Below are 25844 nucleotides of genomic sequence, written 5' to 3' on the forward strand. Positions count from 1 at the left end.
TTTCTTTTAGTTATTCATTTATTCTTAATTGTCTCTAGTGTGAATTGTGGGACATTACTGTGCATTAAAAAGTATTAAGTGTACTCATTAGATTATGTAATTTTTACCATAAGAATTTACCCTCTAGTATTCGCACTGAGAATAAAACTAAAGTACTATATATTAATACTGCAAATATTATAACGCTCTTGCTGCATGCAGTTAGTTTGCAGTGTAGTATGCAGTAAGGTACATGGCGTGCATCTCTACATACGAGCGCTGCAGTGTACTTTATTTCCCCTCTGCTAATGCCTCTCAGTTTAACAGACTTTACCTACCCCGAATCCAGCAGCAGCCTCTGCCAACATGCTGGCGTGGTGCCCTCGGCCCCTAACTGTGCATGTGACCCTGCTGGCACTTTCGATGCCAGGGATCCTGACAAATGTTGGCACCTTCTCCTTGACCAACAGGGGGTTGTGTGTGTGTGTGTGTGTGTGAGTGTGTGTGTGTGTGTGTGTGTGTGTGTGTGTGCGCTCCTCTGGCAGACCTGCAACACACAACACCTGGTTTGCTGTTTTTAGGTACCATTAATACATCTCTGGACTTACGGGACATTGTTCAAACAGTCAATCATGGGGTTACGGATACTTGGGAAAGAGGATTTGTCACTGGATTCTTGGTGTCGTGTCAACTTTTGAAGTGTGTGCGTAATGATTTGGGGAAAAAATAAATAAAAAAAACTCTTAACCGGAATCAGGTGAGAAAGACGGGCAGCGGTTAAATTCCAGCAGATTCAATATGTCTGCATTTTCTGGCTGTTTTTGGATCTGAGTGATTAAATTGCATAGGAAATATTTCCATAGTGAGCCAACAACCGTCAAGACGACTTGAATAATACATCGAGCTTTGCTACATGATATCGCAGTCTTAGATTGTCCAGTCTAGCAGCAGCTCCTGGTCTTTGCTGGAGAACATTATGCAGTGTGCTCAGCTGTGCGTCCGTCTCTTAGCCCCGTGCTGTTGAGGGAGGGCAGTTTTCCCATCATCCTTTAGGTGAAGAAGGATGGGCTGGAAAGGGTCGTGGTGAGCGTTGCAGAGAGGACGCTCTGCATTAATGAAGCTAATTTATCTGTGAATCAAAATTTGAGTGTGACTGCGGGGCGGGTAGGTGCTTTTTACATGCCCCATCAAAATGCCACTAAACCCTCCTCTCCTTCAGGAGTGTCACACGGGGTCACCTTGGGACAGGTGTGTGTGCGTTCACAGGCACACATGTGCACACACGTGTTGTGTATTTTGCAGTGTTCTCACTCCGCGCCTGGTGTGATTTGATCTTCCTGCCAGCGCAATAATTCCAAAACAAATTATTCCTAATTGCTGATGTATATCTTTTAAGCACACAGAATAATGGAGTCCTTTTTTTCCAATCCTTTTCCAGGGAATATCGAGTACAGCTGTCCGGCTACCAATGAGTGTGAGATCACCAAAAGGAGACGAAAGTCTTGCCAGGCCTGCCGCTTTATGAAATGTCTTAAAGTTGGCATGCTAAAAGAGGGTGAGTACTGGTTTTTCACACAAGCTCACACAACATATATATATGTGAGTGTGTGTTTGCTTTATCCTTTTATTTTTACTCTGCCCCTTGTGCAAAGCTGCATTATTTGGGGTCTCTGTTCAGTGCTGCTCCTCAGCACTACGAAAAAATCTAAGTACTGTTGTATCCATGGTTGTATATCACATAGGAAGCAGCGTGAAGCAGTTGAGTTCACAGTTCGCAGAGTGACGAGGGCTGCGGTGGATGAATGCTTTAAAGACTTTTGTCTGGAGTCTGTGTCCCTTATAAAACCACACACATGTAATTTTTAGACTTAATTTCAGTCACACTGTGGCTAAGCTTGGGTAACAAAACTAGCTCTTTATGTGCAGGAAAAGGTTATAGTTGAGGTGTTAGAACGCCTTTCTGGCAGTGAGTGCTTGGGTTCAAGTAACACTTTTGGCTACGGACACCCCGGTGCTTGTCTCTGTGATGCCGTATATGCCATGCTATATACTCCCTGGTGTAAATAGCCACATTAACTTTTCCACCCACTGGTGCAAATAGCATTGTTGGCTATTGACACCTTGGTGCTAATAGCATCTGTCTAGATTAATTAACTGTCACATCAAAATCCTAAAGATCATATGCTTCTTAGGCAGCTTTCTCTGTTTATTAGTATATAAACTTTAGACTCTCCTCTATGGCACCAAATTGTCTTGTGATTCTATATTTTAAAATATATGAGATGGTGTAAAGATTTTATGATCAAGCTGAAATCAGGAGGTTTGCCTATATGTTAGAATAAGCTGTCTGTTTTTCAATGGTTGTGGATCTGTGATGGTCACTCCGGTCTAGAGGATGGTCAGTGATATTAAAGCCAGCTGTGGCCTCAGGGAGACACCGGTGACATCACCCACAAGCCTTACTTACTTCTCCTCACACTGCCGAGCCTCTGAGTGTTTAACTCAGCTGGGTGGAAAAAGCTGCTGAGCTGGATATTCTTACCAAGACCGACTGAGATGTGTAACAGTACTCTTAAAAAGCACAGGCTGTTCCCCCAAGACTTCCCTCTCCCCTGGGCTCTGGGTGTCTCTCTCTCCATCTCCCACTCTGTCTGTCTGTCTGTCTGTCTGTCTGTCTGTCTGTCTCCCTTCCCCTCTCTTGCCTGCCGTATTGATCCACTAAATGCTTTCCGAATATCCCACCTCACTTCCTGCACGTGTTGTTTTTCCTCCAGTGTGAGTCCTCTGGGAGTACAGAGGGAAAATCTAGCCGATAGATTTTCTTTTTTTCTTTTTTCTTTCCACGGGAAGAGCATTTTTTTTTATCTTTTCAGTTTGCAGAGCGAGAAGAACTATCCTACACCAATGCAAAGTCTATGAAAAGTCTAAATCATGCTATTTATACGCAGAGGGCTTGTGCTGAGCTTGGACTTCAGTGAACATTTCTGGACAGATGTCCATGAGAAAAAACAAAATCTCAAATTGCTGAAATACAGCCTATTTTAATTACATTTCTTTGTCTTATACTGAAACAAAGAATAATTTTTGAGCAACTGTGGTACGAACGCTGTAAAGGACAATAAATGCACACTGACAGTAACAGTAAATTAATTGAATAATGTGCTGAAATAATCAGAATCAGAATACTTTATTGATCCCTGGGGGAAATTATTTTTTGTTACAGTGCTCCATTTTAAACCAACATTAAGACAAGACAGACAATACGCTAACTAAGAATAGTACAATATATACATATATATACATACATACATACATAAGTCACTTATAAATAAATAGTTGGAAAAGGCAGAAGTGTAGGCTTTCCATAGGTGTTGATGGCATAAAAGATATAAGAAAATAAAGATTTAGAGAAAAAGAAGCAAAGGAATTTTTAAAATATTTCATTCACACATTAGGATTTCTTTATTTCTACCAACATTAAGATTAAGTGTAATTGATTAGAGGAATGACTGCATCGTACATTTTATTAGGACGTAATATGTGCTCTGATAGCATTAATGTGTGTGTATGTGTTTCATAGTCCACACTGAATCCTAAATTAAAGAAACATACGATTTATAAATTTATTTATAAGCTCCACATAGAGAAAAACAACTGTTTCCTAAAAATAAAACCATGGCCATATAGTTTTGTACACATCTGGTAATAGCAGCCTGCACAAGTTGACTGCAATTTGTCCCAGTAACACAAGACTGCGTGTCTCTCTTTTAGTTCACTTTCACTGACCCAGCTTCACTGTGACGTAGCTGCGTTTGTTCCTCTCAGACAGAGGGGCCGTCCGTTCTGTTTGGCATAACGCTACTATTTATACATGCAGCCATTTTTTATGTCTTAATCCTGGCCAAAATATCTCACACTGAGCCTTTGACTCTTGGCCAGAAGAAAAAAAAAATAGCAACACATTTGCTTCAGAAATAAAGCTGAAACTATTAGTGCATGCTTAAAGGAAAAACTGTGGGGTATTGTCAGCGGAGAGCCAGGCTAAGCCGGCCAGTGTGTGTGCGAGGCGCAGCGTCACAGCCACCGCAATATGTGGCACAGTAGGCGATTTTCTAAAAGTGATGGTGTTCAATTAAGAGTAAAAAGGACACTTAATCATGGCATACTGCAGTGGCGTGGACTCTTACAGATTTAAGGGGGACTTTGATCAGTGAACCAGTAGGGGGGAGGGGACAGCGGCTAGCCTCACTTTATGCTATGAGATCACCCTGCAACAAGTGACCAAGGGCTGGTCACCGACAAGGAACAATTACATTGTGTAATTTCTTAAAATGTTAACTTAAATGGTGTTTAACACTCTATTATCCTGCAAGGTTAGTTATATCATCAACAGGTTCAAACACGGAGGACTAATAACAGAAGGCACAAATGCAGACTCTGAACTGCAAGCAGCAGAGTGACATTGTGGGTAAAATCTAGGAAACACTAGCAAGGATTATTTCATAGATTCAATTCAGTTCTATTCTATTTTATTTACATAGCACCAAATCACAACAACTGTCACCTCAAGACGCTTTACCGTAAAATAAAGATCCTACAATAATACAGATAAAATCCCAACAATCAGACGTCTCCCTATGAGCAAGCAGTCGGTGACAGGGAGGAAAAACTCCCTTTCAATGGTTAGAAACCTGCGGACTCCGCTGCAACTGGTTTGAGTTAAGGGGAGGGAGACAGGACAAAAGATACACTGTGGAAGAAAACCAGAGATTAATAATAACTAATGCAGCGTGGAATGAATCCAGAGGACTTAAAGACAACAGCACATTCCACAAACAGGAGATGGATACACTGAAAAGAATAAGGAAGCGTAGTGTTAAAGTATTCGCTTAATAAAGAAGGTTTCTATTATCCTCACAATTATCCAGACTCAGATTTGAAACGCAAATCTTTTAAACCAACAAAGACGAATGTTTGAGCGTCTACTGAAGGGATATTTTGAAGACACCCACAATTGTAGTGATGCCTCCACAGTCCAGACCTAAATACAATAATTACAGAGAAACCAGAAACCAGTTAACTTGTGTTTTATATCCATATCCAAGCCAGACCTAATCAGTTTGGCCCAAATATGTTTTGTGAGATCGCAGTAAACCTTGATCTTTGACATAAAAAAATAGCTGACTGACTCTCTGATGTGGATGAACTGAAAGCTTTTCCAGCTTAAAACAGATTTTTTAGGTGTAAACTCATGATTGTGGTGTCCAAACAGAAAAATGGTTTTATGTTGAAGGTTTACACATTTGAGCAAATTTCATTTTTCGTAGCAATCCTTGTCAATATTAAGCAGGCTTGTGTTTTTTTTACTTCTTTCCTTTGAAATGAAACCATTTTAACTTTTTAATTAATAAAATGTTTCCAGATACGTTTCTATTTTAACTATTATAATCTTCAGCTATTAACAGGTAAACATTGATAAATACATAAACTGGATATTGTAAGTTTCATAAGTTATTCATTTGTTCCCATTGCAAATTTCCCTCACGTTGGCAGTGGCTTCCTAAAAAACGCCTCCCTCGGGGTGCTGTGAGAGTTATATATTGTGATGAGTTGCTCTAGAAGTTTCCAATATTTCTCTTCCTCGTGCCAGTTGTGCCATCCTGACTTTTAAAGGGTAGCTGCCAGGGATTTTGAGCCCCATTAGTGGGTGGGGAAAACCCTTCTGCTGTGCGCCACCTGCCACTAATCAGCTGACTTTACTTCTTCGAACTTGGTTTGGTGGCTTCAGGTGTGATAGGGGTCTAAATAAATCAGGTATTCTAGCTGTGGCCAGTGCCAACATAATGCAAAGGGAATTTATGGATTATGCTTAAGGGTATGTTGAGCTAAGCTGTCTGTTTAAGATGTAACAGATTATTATTTTTCCAAGAAAATCGAATAAATAATATAGATGACAGGCCTCTCTCCTGGTTCGGCTTTACTGCTTTGTCAAAGCAGAGCACCTGGATGAGCCGGGTGGACGGCAGCGAAGGGCAGCTGTTCGAGGAAGCCTCATTCACTGACCCCTCAAATGTACAGCTGAGACTGATGAAAGGTCACAGGTCAGTGGAAAAACTTTCACGTAATTACAACTCACGGAAGGTATGGTGTCAGTCACAACTGCCAGGAGTCAGTGCCCCCAGCTAATAGCGGCGCTAATATCCCATAGCATTACTGTACGGTGTTAAATGATGCAAGAATCTACCGCGTGTGCATTTTTCAATTTCCGCTTTGAGTCACATCCTGCTGAAGAAGAGAGATGGATTCTTTTTTTCTTTTTGTGCCAGTAAGCATGGGTATCTATGTTGGTCCTTGAACAGGTGTCCGATCATCATGTTAACAAATTATCGTGTTCAAAAACCAAGTCCCACTGGAACAGAAGCATATCGCCTTATACCCACTGAGTGTCTGTCCTGGAAGAAGCAGGTCTGAGCATAAAAGGCGCTTACAGTTTGGTCTTTTAGTCACTACTGGTGGGTTCTAGTTCAGTGATGTTAGCTCGGTGTTTCTGTGGTTTATTCTTTGCATGCTGGGATTTTCTGACATCGCTGTAATGTGGTGGATGAACACAAGCTGCCAGACTATTTTGGCAACCTACACCGCTGTCTCGCCCTCTCCTAACCACAGATAGGGATCAGCAGTCTTTCCTGAGCGAACGTGGCTACCAGGGTAATGTTACAGCCTTATTTTCCTCCGGCCACATACACAAAAGATTAGTAAAGCCATATCCAATATCACAGACTGTCAGGTCCCTTCCAAATCAATAGGCTTAAATCAGAAACCAATCTATATGCTAAGATTACATCACCATAATAAAGATATACCCAAAGTCTATACTCTGTGGGCGTCTTCAGAACCAGAATTTTTAGCATGTGTTGGTCTGCACCATTCGAAGTACTTGAACTATAAGTGAGAAGGACCCCTCCCTTCTTGCCACTTGTTTTTTCTTGTACCGTAAACTTGTCTATCTAACAGCACATGTGTGGGGGCTTGTTTGCTTTTTAGGGTGTCAGAGTAGCTGGCAGAATGCAGCTGAAAGTCAGCGCCCACCCAGAGGCTCTGCACTGGCCTGTCCTCACTGTCTGGCAGGTGATAGATCAGACACGGAGGCTAACACGTGTTCCTCCGAAGAAAAAGATTTAGCGAAGCGCTGACCTCATAACAACCCTTCTATACATGTACTCGCTTCCCGACACACATGTTAAAATGTATATCACCCCTGACAAGGGGCTCAGAATCGCTCCTTGAGGTCCCATGCTTGTCACTGACACCGTTCTAGCTTTTTAAAAACATTTTATTTTGTCCACTACACCAGCTTCAACTTCATGAATGATCTCGGCCCTTCTCGAGCTCTGCAGATGTTTTTTATTAGAGCTGCATCTGTGGTTAGGGCGGCACTGCGAGACAAAATAATAGCCCTTTGTGGACACGCTGGCTCAGATTTATGTAAGTGTAAAACATGATAAAGAGTGATACAAGTGCCATGGCAGTTACGGTTAAGCAGTGCCAGCATTGCCAGGCCACCGGGAGGGGGTTGCAGCAGATGGTGCGCCATGTTAATACCCAACCCAATCCAGTTCCCTTCAACTTTTTGTGTCGTCTTTTCTTCGCCTTTCCCTTCTTATTTTCAGCCCACCCAGACTTAAGAAAAAAACCCGATGACAGCCTTTACTGTAGCTCTTTCTGACTTTCCAGATCAGATGTTGAGAGGCAGCCCTGGAAGGGCAGAGCGGCTGCGCTTTGCAAAGGGTGAGCAGGCTGCGTCGGAGGGGGCTGCACGCCGCATCCCTCTGATTTTTCCCAGCTAAAATAGGGAGCTCCTAATCTCCCTTTGGCAGCGTTAGCCAGCCAGCCAATTCTGACACATTCTCTCGAAAGAAGCGCCTCTGACAGGTGAAAGGCTGAAAATAGTTGAGAGTGAGAAGCTTAAACACGCATGTACACACGAGCACATGTTCACATAGTAACACACAGTCTCGATATGAGACACATGCACCTTTCAGTGATGACAGCTGCTCTGTAGAGCATCTTTTTGTACCAGAAGAATGAATCTCATTTATATCATGAATGTTTTTTTTGGACACTTTTTTTTGTTTTTGCTCAACCTTCTGTCTTCCTTTGTGTATTTTTGTTTTTCTGGCTTCAGTTTTACATTGAAGACACTGCTGATGTGGGTGTTTTTCAGCATATAGACCGATGTTTCTGACCACATTGCGAAGAATGTGGATTTAGACAATTTGGGTGAGGGCTTTAGGCCGAAAATTTAATCACATACTTAACTCAGATTTCATTTTGATGTTTGTGTTTTAAGGTGGACTTTAAAAATGTTATTATGTATTCTTAAGGGCCGTTTTTTTGTCATTTTTTTCATTGTGGGCATAAAATGAATATTTTGGCAGCTGCTATGGTGAAATAGATATCTGTCGATTTAATGTGCAAATAATAAACGCATAGCAAAATAATCCGCAGGACACACCCGGCGCACCCGCGGCCAGCGCATGAAGCGAAACACTGTCACTTTAATAAGAAATTTGCCTTAACGTTTTAACAAGTCAATAAATGTTGTGTATGTGAAAGCAAAACAGATCAGGTGGCTGTAAAGATTGCTCCAATGTAAATATGCCTCATCGTCTTGCCACACACATGTGCACGCACACAAACACACTCACATAGCAAGAATAGACTTTCAGCCAAGTATCTCAGCCCGTCTTTCTCGCAGTCAGCACAAAGTTATGAGCGTGCTGTAGTATGTGAATTCATATTATCCAGCACACACATTTCTTTTACCCCATAACCTCACCCATGCATCCATACTTTGCCTGTCACACTTTATGAAAGGCCAGCAACCATAAAAAAGGATCTGGATGCCTTTAAGATGATCTGTGGACCCGCCTGGCCCCCGCCGCCCCCAACCCATGTCAGAGGCTCTCGTCTGGACCCGCATTGTCTTGAAGTGCGGAGGCCGATGTGGTTTTGGGCCTGAGGTTAGGAATGCGGTGCTGACGATGACACACACTGCCCCCCTCGCACCCTCTCCGGCCCTCTTCCAGGGGCCTCATTCAGCTGTCTTGTTGTGGTCATATTCTCAGTACTGTTCCATATCACATGGGGAGGAGATAATCCCGCACTGGTGAGATCAGGTGGTCATTGGGACAGGCAGGGCCGACAGAGAGAGGATGTACAAATTGAGAAAGAAGAAACCATCAGAAAACAGATATATTCATCCAAGCACAGCAGATTGTTCTGTTTGATTTTCCAACCCTCCCACTCTTCAGCCTTATCTAACCCTTGTTTTTTTCCCTTGTCGTTGTCCCTGCCCTCCTGCCTCGGGTCTCTGCTGTTTGGAGCGCCGCTAAGCTGTAAACTGAAACTGGTTAGCGCTGAGCTCTTAATTCTTGTCAGCGTCTATTAATTATGGGCCAGTTGGATGTTCGAGTTCAAACAGCCCCCGCGGATCTTGGAATTCTAACTCTGGCTGTTTGGTCACTTGTCGCTTGTTGTAGCTACATGACCTAGCAGCCCACGGCAGGGAAACTGGTTTGTGTGTGTGTCAGTGTGTGTGTGTCTTGATAATGTTAGGGGCAAAAGCAGCAACAATTCACTGTCAGTTAGCCTTACAAGAACATGCTGCATGAATTCGGTTTTGGTACCTTCTTAATATATTTATGCATTAAACAAGCTTATTATTGTGAAAGGCTTAACTAACTGCATAACCCTTTATTAGGCCTCTGTGTACCATTAAATAGAGAGAGAGAGGCTCCTGAACTGATTTAATATCTGGAGTACATGCACACTGTTTCCTGAAGCCCAATTTATCATTTTAAATTTAACTTAACCAAGAGTAATGCTAAAAACAACCACTAAAGCTCCATCTATCGCAAACCCAGCTCCTGCCTGCCTAACTGACTAATTAAAACCGCATCCACATGTGTTCAAAGAACAAGAAGTCTATTTGCAAGCCTTATTGATTACTTTAAGGCGTACAAATGGAAAGCTGTGTTAGGAGAGGGGCTCTCGATTTAGCTTCAATCTGCCAGGCATAAAATGATCTCACTGTGTTTGCTGGGAAGAATGAGCTCCCTCTGGGCACGGTGGGTAATTAGGTTAGTGGATAGTCGGTGTCAGGAAATTGAAAGACCATCCTAATCGGATTCTTTTGTTTCCAGGGGAATCAAAGGAATTTATATGAGTCACTGGGAAATCTCACACGACTTAATTCCACTTGACCATGTAAAATCTGTTTGCTCTCCCTCAGTGCTCAAACAACTTTTAATGCAAACGTATCAATTCAGGAGACAAGGTGCATCCAGCCCGCATCCTCTGTGATGGCTTTGAAGATAATCCTGCATGTGAATGCTTAAACTTCCACTCAGAAGTCCTGCTTGATGGTTGAAAGGTTAAAAATAAAGGAATGTAACTGTTTATGTAGATAAATGACAGAAAAATGCTGTTATCCTAATTTTTGTACTGTATATTATATGAAGAATGGTTATATAGTATTTGTCATATACAGGGTAGAAAATTAAAAACCCTGAAATGCTCGTGAGAGTCTGATGACACAGCAAAATAGGTCAAGTTTCCCCCCCAATAAATAGGCTACAGTTTTATAATAAGCTGTAGCAAATACGATGCCATAAAATAGGTCGTTATAACTGAATGTAACTTTCAAAAATTAAGCATATAAAAAGAAAGTGAGAAAGTCAGCAGCAACGCCTACTTCCAAACATAACAAGTGAAAAGTTCCCTTTTATTTTATTTTGCTATGTAATCATTACGTTTTGTGGATTCGTCAGAGTGGCTTTGGCTTATCTTATGCATACGTGATATTTTTAATTATTTTTCTTTGCAGGTGTGCGTCTGGATCGAGTGAGAGGGGGGCGTCAGAAGTACAAGCGGCGGTTGGATGCCGAAAACGGCGCCTACCTCGGCCTCACCCTCCCCCCTCCAGCCAAAAAACCACGTGAGTTGCTTTTTTGTTGCTTTTTTCTTTTTTTCATTTAAAATCTCACTCAGTAACAATGTGTGTATTACCTGAGCATTACAAAAAGCATTAACTTTATTAGTTAATATGATGGGACATAAAGCTGTGAAATGAATCCCCTTGAGGAATATGGCGAGAGCATTGTTATCTACATCCAAAGATGAGATTGATGTGGCACAATATGATCATATTTTAGGCAAACACTGTTGCCTAAAACTGTCGCACACCACAGTACATTTATATTCCTTCACGCCCTCCGTCCTTCTCTCTCTCTCTCTCTCTGTCTCTTCCCCCTCTTAGTGACAAAGATCGTCTCTCATTTGCTGGTGGTGGAGCCAGAGAAGATCTATGCCATGCCTGACCCCACCATGCCGGACGGAGACATCAAGGCTCTGACAACGCTTTGTGACTTGGCTGACCGCGAGCTGGTGGTCATCATTGGCTGGGCCAAACATATCCCAGGTAGAAACATGTGACTGCTCTTGACTGAACCTGTCATCAGGGCTCTGGCTTTCCAAACACTTGTCTTAATGTGAAATTTCAGACATAGGTGCTTTTTATACAGGCCATCTATTAAGTTGCTAAAAAAAAAAAAAAGGTTCACGTGTGGTCTTGTGCAGTTAGTAAAGCGGAGGAGAAACTGCTCCCATTTGCTCTTTGATTTGCTCAAATGTTACAGTGTGAGATTACTGGAGTACTTCACCGACTGCTGTACATAACCCGCCACCCCCTCCCGTTCATACGCATGCACACACACAGGATAATTAACATCTGCTACTCATCTGCACCTAAGGGAGAAGCTAGTCCCATATTCTAAAATCTAATCAATAAAGAGCAGCTGAAACCTTTGATTTGACTGGGGTGGGGTGGAGTGGGGTGGGAGAGTCTGTGGGGGGGACCCGCCCCTATGTCAATGTATTCCATTTCAATCCCAGACTTAAAGAAAGCAATCCTCTTACTTACTTAAGGAGACTACACAGGGCCTGTGGTGAAATTGATTTATTTAGGGAAGTACTGATGGATTTCCCTTCTCCTTGTTGATGAATTCTTAAATAAGACTTGCTATGCAAATGTTCTTAGATCTTCCGTTCTTCTCATCTTTATCGGCTGAAGGAGACACTTTGGACCTCCGCGTGTTCATAAGGAGCACTGGCTGGTTTCAAAGTATATGCAAGCCATTGATCTGGTTAAATAAAGCATGTAAAAGACACACGTGTTGTCAATTCAATTATTATTCAATTAAAGCTAGTAATATTCTTCACTGATGCATTTCTTAAAGGGGTTCCTAATTGATTAAAATAAATGGCAGCAGTCAGGACACAAATTTTATCTTCAGTTGTCTTTTGTTGTGCATTTATTTCAAGGTGATAACAAAAAAAAGCAAATCCTTACGTCAGAGTAAGGAACGAAAAAAGGTCTCATGCTTGCTTAAACACAATTAATTAGTCGTAAAAACAAAAATGAATTTATTCAGAGTAAATAAAAAATGATTTTTTGCCAAAACAATGGAGTTTTTTTCTCTCTGTCTCCTTTTGGGCTGGCACAGTGCTGTCCTATTTGTCCCATTTACTGACTCATCGTCCACACTTAAAGCAAGACTATGAATCGTTTGCTGAGCAGTGGCCCAGAGTAGTTATAGGACGATGGCAAATACGGTTATGGGAAAAAGAAAGTACATCCTCTTTTAATTTTGTGGCTTTACATATCAGGACATAATAAAAATTATCTGTTTAAAATTAAGTAAATAAAGCCTCAAAGGAAATGCACATGACATGTAACCTGTGTCATTATTTATTTGACAAAAACTAAAAGATGTAGAAGTGTGTAAACAAAGTACATCCTTACTGCTTCTGTAGGAAATAGAAAGATAAGTGGCAGCAAGCTGCTACTAATCAAGTTAATTAATTGATCATCAGCGAGGGTGAGCACCTCTGTGAAAACTGAGGTTTTGGCAGTTTGCTGGTCTGCGGTATTCAGATGTGTGTTAATGTAATGCCAAGCAGCAAAGATATCAGGAATGTATGGGCTCAAATTGTGGTCATAAATATTTTGTACTTGTAAATCAAATGCGTAGTTGTGAACTGAGTTTTGTAACCTTGTAAACCAAAATATCTGAAACTTTTATATGGAAAGCGCCACTCCAACAGCCAAACCCATCTGTTCTCTGATTGGATTGTTAAATTTGTGATTGAGATGACATTGACCAATCAGCTGAAAGGAAGAAAAAACGGGTCAAAATTCGTACTTGTATGTTGAAACTCACACACAGCCAGGAAACTTGAGCGCAGAGCTTTACACATAGTTTTTTGTTTTGTATCTGTAAGCAGACCTTAACAAAAAAAACTGTAACTTGTGTAAATATTTTTACAAACACAAATCTTTTTTACACACACAAACAAATTCTCATCTACGAATGCACAAACATAAAATTTTCAGATATTTTGGTTTACAAGGTTACAAAACTCAGTAGTACAAAATATTTATGACCACAATTTGAGCCCAATGTTCTTGCACATCAGTCTGGTAAGAGTTAAAGTTTGTTTTTTTTTTAATTGAACTCCAGTGAGAAAGCTTATTCACGGGTGGAAAAAGGATCAAGGTGTTGTAATGGCCCAGTCAAAGTCCAGACCTCAATCTCATTGAAATACAGGGGACCTTAAGAGAGCTTGACATAAACAAACCTCAATGGGCTAAATCAGTGGCGTAAAGAAGGTTACAATGATTTGATGTCATACAGAAAACAGTTACTTCAAGTTATTGTCACTAAAGCCGGTTCTACTAACAACTGAATCATGGGGCGTATTTATTTAGCATTTTGGCTTTGTTTAATAAATAATGACACTTATATGTCATTTTGTTGTTTGCCTTCAAAGTAAAAGTTGACGCTTTTGAAATGCATTGGCTGATGCAGGAAAATTTACTCTAATGGTAAATATTTTTTATTTCTGGTTTGCGTTGTACTTTTTTAAGTTTAACTAAAGCTCAGAGAGATGTCTGCAAGTATTTGCAGTACTTCCATGCAAACTACTGACAACCCTGGCAACTAACTAGGGACCTTACCTGACAACCTTATGACCTTTGTTTGCCAGATGGTCGTTGACAGGCTCGTGTGATTGAGGCCTTAGCAGTAAGAAAAGTTCAGGAATGGAGAATGACATTAGGAGACAACTCCTCCACATTATGTGTCAATTTGCTGTAGACCAGTGATTCTCAAATGTATGCTGTGTTCCACTAGTGGGGCACCTAGCCACTTCATCCACAGTCAGCCAAGTGGGCAACCATCTGAAAACAGCATCGATTGCATAGTGGAGTAACATGAAGGAAGTTACCTGTTGGGGAAAGCTTACATCATCTGTTTGGACTGTGGGCCAAAATGAGCTGAGCCCAAACCAGCCCTTTGAACTTTACATGAATGTTTAGGAAAAGAGAAGCCTTATTAAACGATTAGCCAATGGAGGGTTGCTGGGGTTTGAGACATGCTGTCTCACCACTCTCGAGTTTACATCGAGAAACAAGCGTTAACAGGAACAAAAGGACCTTCCCTGACCCAAATGCACAGTTTTTGGGTTTTGTTTTTTGTTTTTTACTCCTGACCTCTTTTCCATCCAACATATTGTGAACAAGGGAAAAAATCTAATTCAGGTGTATTTTTCATAAAAGAGCCAAATAGGGTAACTACAGTCAAATTCCTCAATTTAATGGAGCCCCATGGGGCCTGTAATGAATTTTACTGTAATGTTTTTCCACTGCCTTATTCTCATTACATTTTTTTTATATATATACATATATATATAAATATAAATAAAAAAGTATTGATCTTGTATGGTGTGAGGATCTAAATCCAGATCTGTCAGAGTTATTAAAGGCAGCACGTGACACTCTGGAGACATTTTACCCGCGGCCACTGGGTCAAAGTGTCACCAAGTAACGATTAAGACAAAAGGGGTCCCTACAGTTTAACAGTCCACTCCCTCCATTACACTCATAGCCCACTGCGCAAATGGCCTTAACGATGAGGTAATAGGAGTCATTAGCGCAGATCGCTCCATTAATGTGAAAGTCCTTCAGCATCCACATGTGGAGAGCTGGGAAGAAACATGTAATACTCCTTAGGTATTGTGGTACACGTGTTCATTGTGAAGGCTTAAATATTTGTGTTTTACAGCTGGAAAGAAGTAATTTGATGAATTTTTAATCCTCACAGTTTAGTTTGGTTTAGGTTTTTTTGTGTGCAAAGGAGCCAATTAAAAATATTGAAGTTTTTAAAAAATAAAACAAAAACACACATTTTGGCTTCAAGAACATGATAGGAGACATGTTATTGTGGCCCTTGATTTGTAACCACACACACACAGACCACCTCACAAAGCGTAGACTACATTCAAGTCAAAAGCGTACAGCGCCCTCTATTCACTTTATCTAATGCTCGTTCTTTTTCCTTTCTTTTTCTCTGTTTCTGTCCCGCGCACCCTCTGCCATAATATCTTTCACACACACTCTCTGGCTTCCTTGTTCTCCTGTTCCCCTGGCTCTCCCTCTCCTACTCCTCCTGCTCATATAGGGCCCTCAAGTCTCATTATTACCTCTGTCTTTTTATTAGGCCCATTAGGGCTCTTAGGAGGCCTGTAATGATACTAAATGAATAGAGAGTGAACTGCTGTCTGTTTTAGACCTCGCTCTCAATGACAGCTTCAAGCTTCACTGCCAACCACTCAGTCTCCTCACTGTACTGAGCAGGGCCTCAGTTATCTTACACGCACCTGTATTTTTTTGTTGCATTACCAGAACCCTGCCAAACAGTTCTTTTTTTGGGGACCTGGGGACCTTTAAAGAAATAGACATATTGCTGACTAACATGCTACATTGGCTAAATATGGGTTTTTACAGTGTTACAGTATTGTAATGTGTTTGGTGAAACGGCAACACCCCTCTCCCCACACACACACACACACACACACACACACACACACACACACACACACACACACAACAACAACAGCCTCCCCCTGCAGGTCAATGCATTACTACAAAAGCTGCCCCACAGTTTGCAGAGCACAACATGGTTTTAAAACAGTGAACAGTGTGATAGATGTAAAAGCAACAAAAATACTTCTGATTTTGATTTTAAAGTTAGCAAAAAACAGTCCCTATTTATTTTAATGCTCAAATAAATAGGGACATTTTGTTATATAACTTACTGTCTCTTTCTTTATGGCTAAAAAATTTCATTTTGATTACATTTTGTCAGCGTAGTAAATCTTTTTGTAACTATTAGCATTAAAATGTATTTGATCACTAAAAAAACAGCAGTTTACATAGTTGGATCAAAATTTTGCAGTGTTACAAACCTTACTATTCCCTGTAGCCATGCACTTGGCAATGGGAAGAAAAAGACTCCCTTTTAACAGGAAGAAACCTCAGACAGAACTAGGGGGACGGGGAGGGGCAGCCATCTGCCTCAGTCAGCTGTGGGGAGTGGCGAGAGAAGAGATGAGCGCAGAGCAATAACACACTATAAACACTGAGCAGGTTAGTTGGGCTCGTAACTACAGATCATAAATGTGTAGCTTGTGCAGAGAGGTGCAAAGAGAGAGTACAAAGCACAAGCTGGAGGAGAGAGAATTCAAATTTAATGGCATGCAGTAGTGGCAGATAAATGCTTTTTTCAGGGTCACTGAGATAGTTTAATTATCAAAAAGAAAATTGTCAAGCTTAGTCATAAAAGTAGAGAATGTGTCTCTTTCCAGTCCCTGTTGGTATACTTGCTGTGGCATTTTTGTAACAAGGAGTTCAGCCTGGAATTGAAAAATGTTTGGACTAGTTCTTCTAGTATCTGAGACAGGGTGTTCCTAATTTTGGCAATAATGCACAGAGTGAAGAGGTAAAAGACATACTTTGGTGAAAAATGGCCTCGTTAGCAAAACTTAGCTTAAAAGAGTTAGCAGTAACTTCTGAGTTTTAGGCATTTATGGGTATTTGAGTAGCCCTCTATTTACATGTATTCAGTCTTTTTTTTACAGTTTTTTTACAGCGACCCTCTATACTATAGATTAGATTAGATTCTATAGATTAGTGTCATAATTTTCCTTTTTGATAAAGCATTTGTTAGAGGTGGATCAGGTGACCCTATATCCTCCCATAGTTATGCTGTAGGCTGCTGTTTCTTCTTCACTCACATTTTTTCACTTACTATGTGTTTATACACCACTCTGCATCTAATTATTACTTATGCTTTGGAAAACAGCCAGAGATTAATAATATCTTTTGTCGTGTCTCCCTCCCCTCGCCCCCAAACAGTCATGACAGACGGCTGCCTCTCCCTGACCCTGGTTCTGTCGGAGGTTTCTTCTTGTTAAAAGGTTGTTTTTTTTCTTTCCCACTGTCGCCAAGAGCTTGCTCATAGCACTTTGTCTGATTGTTGGGTTTTTGATGAATTATTGTAGGGTCTTCCTACATAAAGCGCCTTGAGATGATGGTTTTTTTCCACTATATAAATAAAATTGAGTTGAAGTAAAGTGAACTGTAACCTCCAAAAATTAGGCTTCATTGAGCCCTATAAGTAGTAATTTGCACTCTTGCACTGACATTTTTTTATTCAAAGTGTCTTTTAGGCATTTTCCAATAGTCTAGATTTCTTTAAAATAATTTAAAGAAATCACTTTAAGTTTAAAATAATTTTACCTAAACCTAGTTTCGGGTGCTTCTTTGTTCACAAGGGTCACCACAGCTGATAGCTCCCCATGTTTTTTTTTCTGACGCAACCCTAAAGGGGATTTCTGTCTCAACTGGAATGGAACCAGCAACCTTTTGTTTGTGAAGCAAATGTCTAAGTCACTACACTATGAAGACGCATAGCGATAAAGCCTATAGGATGTAAAATTAAGGATTTTGATTTATTCAGCTAACAAGTAAAACATAAATACTCTAAAACCCTGTAGTTTAGCAGAACAGCGTCGCTGTTCATGTTCTTCATCTCCATGCAGAGAGACTGCAAACACAGAGATGCTGACGTTGCCTGGTTTGCTCAGTATTGTGTCATGTTTGGTCAAACGGCATCAAATCACTAGGGTGAAATATTGATATTTCATCAGGGGGATTCACCCTCCACAGTGACACTTAACTCAGCCACCTCCAGGCGACGCACATCCAGCTCCAGGCTAACCCAAGGGAAACCAGGAAGTCACTAAATTGCTTCAGTAAATTGAGTGTTTAAAAAAAAGAGAAAAGAAAAAGGTGGCCAGGAGTGCTGGGGGAAAATAAGGGAAATATATGCATGTCTTCACCAATGAGTCACAAAATGAAAAGCACAGTGCAATGTTCTGCTGGGAAAACCTTTAGTCCTGGCCTCCATGCAGATGTTACTTTGACATGTCACAAGTTCCAAAATTGCACAGGAGCAACTGGAGGAATTTTACAAAGAGCTCGAAACTTTATTTACAAAGTCCAGTTGAGCATCTGTCCCACATACAAAAACAGCCCAGGTTCACGAAGGCCACACCCAGCAGCTCTCAAGACTCAAAGCATTTGTTACCAATGTCCTGATGCCTGACACTACAGGTTACCCATGATAAGCAAGCTTTTGGCATCACAAAGGGAGGGCATTCTGCACAATTGGTGGTTTTATGTTGAGGCAGTATATTAAAGGTATGCTACATTAAATGGAGCTAATAAGCATGATTTTTAGCCTTAAGTGTTCTTGCTTTATAGTTATTTAAACGGGTTGTTTCTGTATGTAACTATGCTACTTTTTTCTAACTGTCAGACTTATTTTGTCCTGCCTAGGGATGGGTATCGTTTAGGTTTTATCCGATACTGGTGCCAAATCGGTACTTTTGAAACGGTGCCGGTGCTCAAACGGTGCTTAAAGAATGGAGAACACAAAATTGGTCCAAAAACCTCTCATGTTCAGCTGTTGTAAAAAATATAACAATGTTAGCCTTTTCTGCAGCTATGGGGCATATATGGTATCACTCTTGGCTGGAAGCAGTGCTTAAACAATGGAAAAAACACAAACTTTGTCCTAAACCTCTCATGTTTAACTGTTTTCCACTTTTTCTTTGGTCATTTTAGCCTTTTTAGCCAGGGTGAAGGGAGTATCTGCCATCAAACAAGAAGACAGCCGCATGTAGCTATGATGATGTTTGCTAGTTCACCTTACATGCATTAATGTAATAACGTGGTTAGCCTACTCAACGTAAATTAGCTACTCACGCAGAGAAGAACGGCTGCTGCCACCATCATCTGTCATCATTTCTGCTACACTGGCAGGGCTAGGGGCCAGGACTCTCCTCTTCGTGTTTTTGGGGGATGTTGCATAACAGGCAACCCACCCGCAGTAGATGTGCTCGGTGTGAGGTCTCGCAGCAAGCTATCAAATACGGCGCATTTCTGGGCTTTTAAAAAAAAAAAAACGCTATGCGTCGCCAGGTGTTTCATCGGATTTGAGGTGTTACCTCCTTTGACAGTATCACAGTATCAGCTTAAATCACTTGTTGCAGGCTGCTGAGTTTGCATATTTTGCTGTGAAGTACAGCCAGACTTTTGACCGCTTCGCCTTGGACATTTTTAATCTGTAGCTTTGCTCTAACAGAACGTACGTACCTGGCCCCGCCTACTATCCTCGGAAACGTAAAATGATTGGCTAGAATCTAAAGTGTATCACAGCTCAGGAAAAAAAAGCACCGAAATAAAGCACCGAAATGTGCGCTGCTTTTCGGTCTGGTTACTACCGTTTATGTCAGAACCGGTGCCATCATGGCACCGGACACCGGTACCCATCCCTAGTCCTGCCTCACTATTCTAAATAAGCCTCACCAAATTTAGGCCATTCATTTCTCTTGCAGAAGTGTCTTTGGGGAATCTGGAGTAAACTCATGAATTCCTGACACAGCATTGATATCTACATTCAGTGATCCTGTGGTCCTCTCTTCCCCCCACTAAACATGTACCGGATGTCCTCCATCAAATGTCTGTTTGTCAGATCTGAGGCTTGGATCGATACCCTTTCGCATTTGGTGGACTGATTACAATCTACTAATCAATGACACCCCCAGCACTCTTTTCTCTCTGTTTCATTCTCTCGCTTCCCGCCGTTCCTCTATTTGCTTGATAAGAAACATCGGGAGGACCCCTTTTAAGTCAACCTGTCCGATTCCGATCCATACAAGTTTCAAGATTTAAGTAAGCAGCGTGGTGAGTTCAAGGCCCTGGTCAATATCCCCCAATCACCTTCCTATTCACCATAGAGTAGTGAAAGGTATTGTGGCCATTGAGGTCCTTTCAGGTGTTTGATGTGGTGTGTGTGAATGTTAGAGGTGAAAGTTGATGGGTCGACCTCGAGATTTGGATGAATTGCCACACCAAGTTCAAAAGGTTGAACAACACAGGAAGAAGCCTGCATGTGTGCTTTGTTTTTGGATCTTAACATTGCTGCGTTTAAAGCATTCCCCTTCATAATTCCATCCCAATCCCAGTGAATATGTTATTCAGTATATGTACGGACCTGATTTCTCCTGTTGCAAAACTCTAAACAAATTCTCACACACTGAAAATCAGCACATTAATACACTTGTGATACATGATGGTAAATGTTGTTGGGAGAACTACACCACAGCTACAGAACAGATCCAGTTTCTTAATCATGGTGGCTCAAAATTCCTGTGAATGAACTAACCAATAAATACCAGTTCAGAGTCCACAGCCAGAAGAGGTGAGTTGAAAGTTGATGCCAATAAAGAATATGAACAATGTGATAGGCAGGAACAGGATTAGAGTGAGACACCATGTTCATATACAGGGAATGATTGTGCATGAACAGGAAAAAAGACATTTTACTATGATACGCAAATCTGTGTATGTCTGTCCATATGTTTTTGCTACCAAACTTGGTACGCAGGCTCATCTGATACACCTGAAGGTTGTTGTCTATATCAGATATTCTTATGCCCAGCAACCAGCTAATAACAGGTTAAAATGACATGATATTAGCATTTCTGAAGCTGCAGCAACTTATAAAAGGATTTTATAGTTTTAGTTTCACAACAATAACACATCCACAAAATTTAAGTTATGGATGATATGTTATGATACCTTCAGGTTCCATGAGAACCATATTACAAATGACTAAAATTACCTTTTTAACCTTGAATGTACAACAATCCACAATACCTCATGAAATCATCATCACCTATTGTTTTCAATTCACAACATTAACATCTCATTTATATCCACAAAAGTGGAATTACACATGATATATTATCATCATGTTGCATAGCAACCACCTGGCAGTGGGCTGAAATGACCCAATTTGTGCATTTATGGGGCTACAATTTATAAAGCATTGATCATTTTAATTGAATGGCCATCATCAAAAACGGGTCAGAAAGTACCGTGACATGGGCATGTACTATTAGAGTTTCTTGTTGTAGTAAATGTTTTATGTATATAAGTATTATAAACCTGTAGGCTATATCTTTTATAGATAAAAGGTACTTTCACTTGCTTCCTTTAAAAGAAAAAAAAATCATCAGATGGTCTTTCTGATGCAAACAGAGGTTGTTTTTTTTGATTCAGAAGTGTTTTGATTACTGTTTGAAAGGTTTTTCTTTACCCTTTTATGAAAAGGGTGGAGGAATCCCACAAAAGTCTCTTAGAAAATGCGAAAACTATAAAATGGTGAAGTCTAATTATAAATCCACACGATCTTCTTTTTTTCTCCTTCCTATTTTCTCAGTTGGAATTTCAGTACATTAATTTAGTCTGTTTTAAATGACAGAATTAACTTTGAAGTTGTTGTAAAGAAGAAGTGAATGTCTATTCACCCGTCCTTACTCTGACAATGATACGATATAATCAGTGTTAAGTCTGGATTTGTCCTCACTAAGCAGGGTCTCATGTGCTTATGCAGTGGGTTGCAGAAGGACTGAGTTGATGGCTGAGGCAGCCCTGGCTCATGTTTCAAAGGCCTCTGCTCCTGACTGATTTATATTGCTCCCTGAAAGCCACTGCATACAGCAGTCGGTCTCTGTTTCAAGTCGGACTTCTTTGAGGATTGCGCAGCAATTGTACATAGCCCATAAAGCACACAGAGGACTGAAAGAGGCAACAATTGAGCAGGGGGGTTAATAGGCTGCCCTCTTACTATGTCACATGGTTGTTCTGTGTGAGGGCTCAGCAGTACCTAGAAAATGTTCAAATGTGACATATATTTTCTTTATACTCCTGCAGGCTTTTCCACACTCTCGCTGGCAGACCAGATGAGTCTATTGCAGAGTGCCTGGATGGAGATCCTGGTGCTGAGCATTGTGTTTCGCTCACTGCCCTGTGAGGATGAGATAATGTATGCGGAGGACTACGTGGTAGATGAGGAGCAGGCGAGGATCTCAGGCCTGCTGGACCTTCATGTTGCCATCTTGCCATTGGTCCGACGCTACAAGAAGCTGCGTATGGAGAAGGAGGAGTTTGTTACGCTCAAAGCCATTGCACTCTCTAACTCAGGTAATCTTCCATTCACCTGTTAGACTTAAATTCACAATCCTAATCTATGAGTTTGTGAACAGCACAAATATTGTAGGCTCAAATTCATAGAAACGTTGGATGAGTAGTGGGTTTGGATCTTCATAAACATCATAGTGCATCAATAAGTAGGCAGAGCAGGATTGTGTTGCTGAATGCAAGTCAAAATGATGGGATTACATCCTAAACCAAGTTCTGTTTATTGTATTTGGCTTCCAGAGAGTTTAAGTTTTCCAAAAATCATCTATTTAAAACTCCCAGAGATAGTAGTGGCTCAGTGGCATACTTGCGTTGACTACTACCCCCACCCTGTCACGGCAGATGGCTGCCCCTCCCTGAGCCTGGCTCTGCCAGAGGTTTCTTCCTGTTAAAAGTGAGTTTTTCTTTCCCACTGTCGCCAACTGCTGTACAGGGATCATCTGATTGTTGGGGTTTTCTCTGGAGGCTCTTTTCCCTCCAACTTAAAGCACCTTGAGGCGACTGTGATTTATCGCTAAAGAAATAAAATTAAAGTAAATTAAAATACTGTAATCAAGTAATCGAAAACCGATTAGTCACTTTTGCCAAATAGCCTTTATTTTCTCTGCAGTAATGACATAGACAGGAAGGTACATCTTTATATAAAATCTCAAGTAAAGCCTGGCAGTTGGCATTTAATTAAACAGACAAAGAAATAAAACACAGGGATAAAAAATGTCGAGTGGTTATCGGTATCTTGTGGCACCATCACCCCCACAATGAAAGATCCCCGATAAGAGAGGACATAAAGGTCAAGATCAAGATTTTTTTTTAATTTAACTTTGTGTCTGTGTCTGTGTGTGTAGCTATATTTTAATTTGTGTGCAGATACATGTGCACGTGTGTTTGTGTGTGACTGTCACATTGCACTCTCATTCTCTCCATCTCCATAACAGTAGCTGCCAGCGCGCCACAGCCGAGGGAGATATATTTAGCATTTCATTAGAAAAACAGGGGCTGTCAATAAAATGTGTTAAGTGGAGTGGAATGAGCGTCGGGGAGCGACGGGCCTCGTTTGTTCCAGTGTGAAGATGCTGCGCCCGTATTGACAGTTTGCTTTTCATGAGGCTGGGCCTGTCCCCCGCTAATCAATGCCTGTTAGGAGTCTTTTCTCCTGCCTGACTGAAAAAAATGAAAAATGCTGAGCCCAGAGCTTTAGTCTCCTAATGACAAACACTCCATGGGAAAGTTGGGGATAAATAGGAGGGGAGGTGATGGAAAGACAGGGAGGTAAAGGTATAAGGAAGACGTGTGAGAGAGAGAGGAAGGCTAGGGTTCAGAGGGGTTGCTCTGGGAGGGCGAGGGGGCAACTTCGGCTCGTTTGAACACAGTCTCGGCGAGCTTCGGCTCCAGTGGTCCTCTGGGTGTGACAGCTGTGGAAATTCATGGCCATTGATTTTGTAATTAGCAAAGTATCGACGGGATTGACGCCAGGCTGCTGACGGATTACATGGAAATTGTTTCTTCAAAGTTAGTTTTGCATTCCTCCCCCAGCCCCAGCCTCCTTAAACACACACAAACACACACACACACACACACACACTCATGCTTTACGCGTGCACCCATTTAAAAACATATTGCTTATTTTCCACTCTCTTTCTCACATCTGAGCGCGCGCACACACATGATCGTGCAGCCTAATGAGGATCAGATCAGCATTAACATGAAGGTTTCAAATGAAGAGTGCTGGAACACATGTGCGGTCCACATAGCCTAGTTAATTTCCCAAGATAGAAATGCAATTTACACAGAAGGCGACTGGTAAAAGAGACTTAATCAGTCAGTTAGGAACATAATTAGCCTTGTACTTTCCCTTTTTTCTGCCTCATTTACATGTTCATACACGGTCTTACTTCATGCCACAACTTTCATGACACATAGCAGAGCTGATCTCATTCACTTACACTTCAATCAGCAGCCGTGTTTGCCTTCTCTTTAGCGCTACTCCGTATTACTACCAGGGTAGGACGAGTTTATCTCAGTCTGTGAGATTTGATTATAATACTGTATTGAATTCGCATTTGCGTCGTGCACTGCTTTATCTGTGAGTTAATGAATTGTGGATATGATGCATACACAGATTAGACCTGACACAGTATGTCAGTGCAGTGAAATTGGCTGAAAGCAAACCAGTGCTTGTCCATTAAAATGCTCGCTGTCAGCTCGTCCTTCGGAGGACAAGCCTGGTTTTTTTTCTCTCTTTTTTCCCCTCCAACATGTAGACTTATACGTAGAGAGCAGTTTTTAATAAGTCTCAACTGGTTTTATTTTAGAGCCTATACATAAGGGGGCCAACTGCTCTTTCTTATGGAAATGAAGCCCATCTGCCACCATCATTCAGCTGAATGATATCCTAGTAATGCAGCCATCTGAATTCATTAGCAGGGGGGATGTATGTGGTCCATGATACCAAAAGAAATGAATCTTTTTTTTCCTCTCCTGCTGTATATTTATATATACCTACTGTACTTCCCTCTCTTCCTATGTCTCCCGAGACTCCCAGCCATGCATAGTCATTTATTTAAGGAGCGTCATTAAGCACTAAGAAGCAAAATTGCACGTTTGCATATACAAGCTACTGAGTTTAAAACCAGATGATGCAGCTGCAAAACATGCAGTTGTTGTCAATGTAGATATGAAACATCTGATTTGTCTTAGGCATTTTTGTCATTCCGACTTTCTTCTTCTCGCTCCAGACTCCATGCACATAGAGAATATCGAGGCTGTCCAAAGGCTCCAGGATTCTCTTCATGAGGCCCTGCAGGATTTTGAGGGTTCCCAGCACCCAGAGGACCCCCGGCGGGCAGGCAAGCTGCTCATGACCCTGCCTCTGCTCCGTCAGACTGCCACCAAGGCCGTTCAGCACTTCTACAGCATCAAAATGCAGGGCAAAGTCCCCATGCACAAACTATTCCTCGAGATGCTGGAAGCCAAGGCTTGACACCCGGGCCGGGTGTTTGACGTGCAGCTGCATCACCCAATCCGAGGCGAGGGACAGCCCATTAAAAAATAAATCAATAAATAAAGGTGGTGCCAACTGACAATGGAAGGATGAAGCTTGGAGTCATTTTAACACTTTTAAACAAAACTAAACTTAAAGGTAACTAAAGGGACTTGAAATAGTTTTAAAAGGTGGGCAATTATCAGACTGATTGACAGGGGATCACGATTATGTATATAAAGATGTTGTGTACAGAAATCAGGCAGCCGAGGTCTTGTTATAACCAGAGACCCGTTGCTCTATATCACCTGAAGGTTCTGTGAATTTGTTTCTTATCTTATTTTCATCTCAAAATGGAAATGTGATAATATA

The 25844-nt window shown here is 41.2% G+C and overlaps 1 protein-coding gene across 1 annotated transcript in view; it reads left to right on the plus strand.

Moving 5' to 3' along the window:
- LOC146557740 (steroid hormone receptor ERR2-like) overlaps positions 1 to 25531 on the plus strand; it is a 38695-nt gene extending 13164 nt beyond the window's left edge. Inside the window, exons 3-7 of the mRNA XM_085247188.1 lie at positions 1418 to 1534; positions 10868 to 10978; positions 11300 to 11461; positions 22226 to 22495; positions 25228 to 25531. Of these exons, the coding sequence (XP_085103314.1) occupies positions 1418 to 1534; positions 10868 to 10978; positions 11300 to 11461; positions 22226 to 22495; positions 25228 to 25472 (905 nt within the window). The 3' untranslated portion in view covers positions 25473 to 25531. The remainder of the gene's footprint in view (positions 1 to 1417; positions 1535 to 10867; positions 10979 to 11299; positions 11462 to 22225; positions 22496 to 25227) is intronic.
- The last annotated feature ends 313 nt before the right edge of the window (positions 25532 to 25844 follow it).

This window comes from Mchenga conophoros, linkage group LG15, assembly GCF_057382185.1.
Source record: "Mchenga conophoros isolate Kocher_MC1m ecotype Shallow Benthic linkage group LG15, M_conophoros_male_GT1.1, whole genome shotgun sequence".
Taxonomy (NCBI): domain Eukaryota; kingdom Metazoa; phylum Chordata; class Actinopteri; order Cichliformes; family Cichlidae; genus Mchenga; species Mchenga conophoros.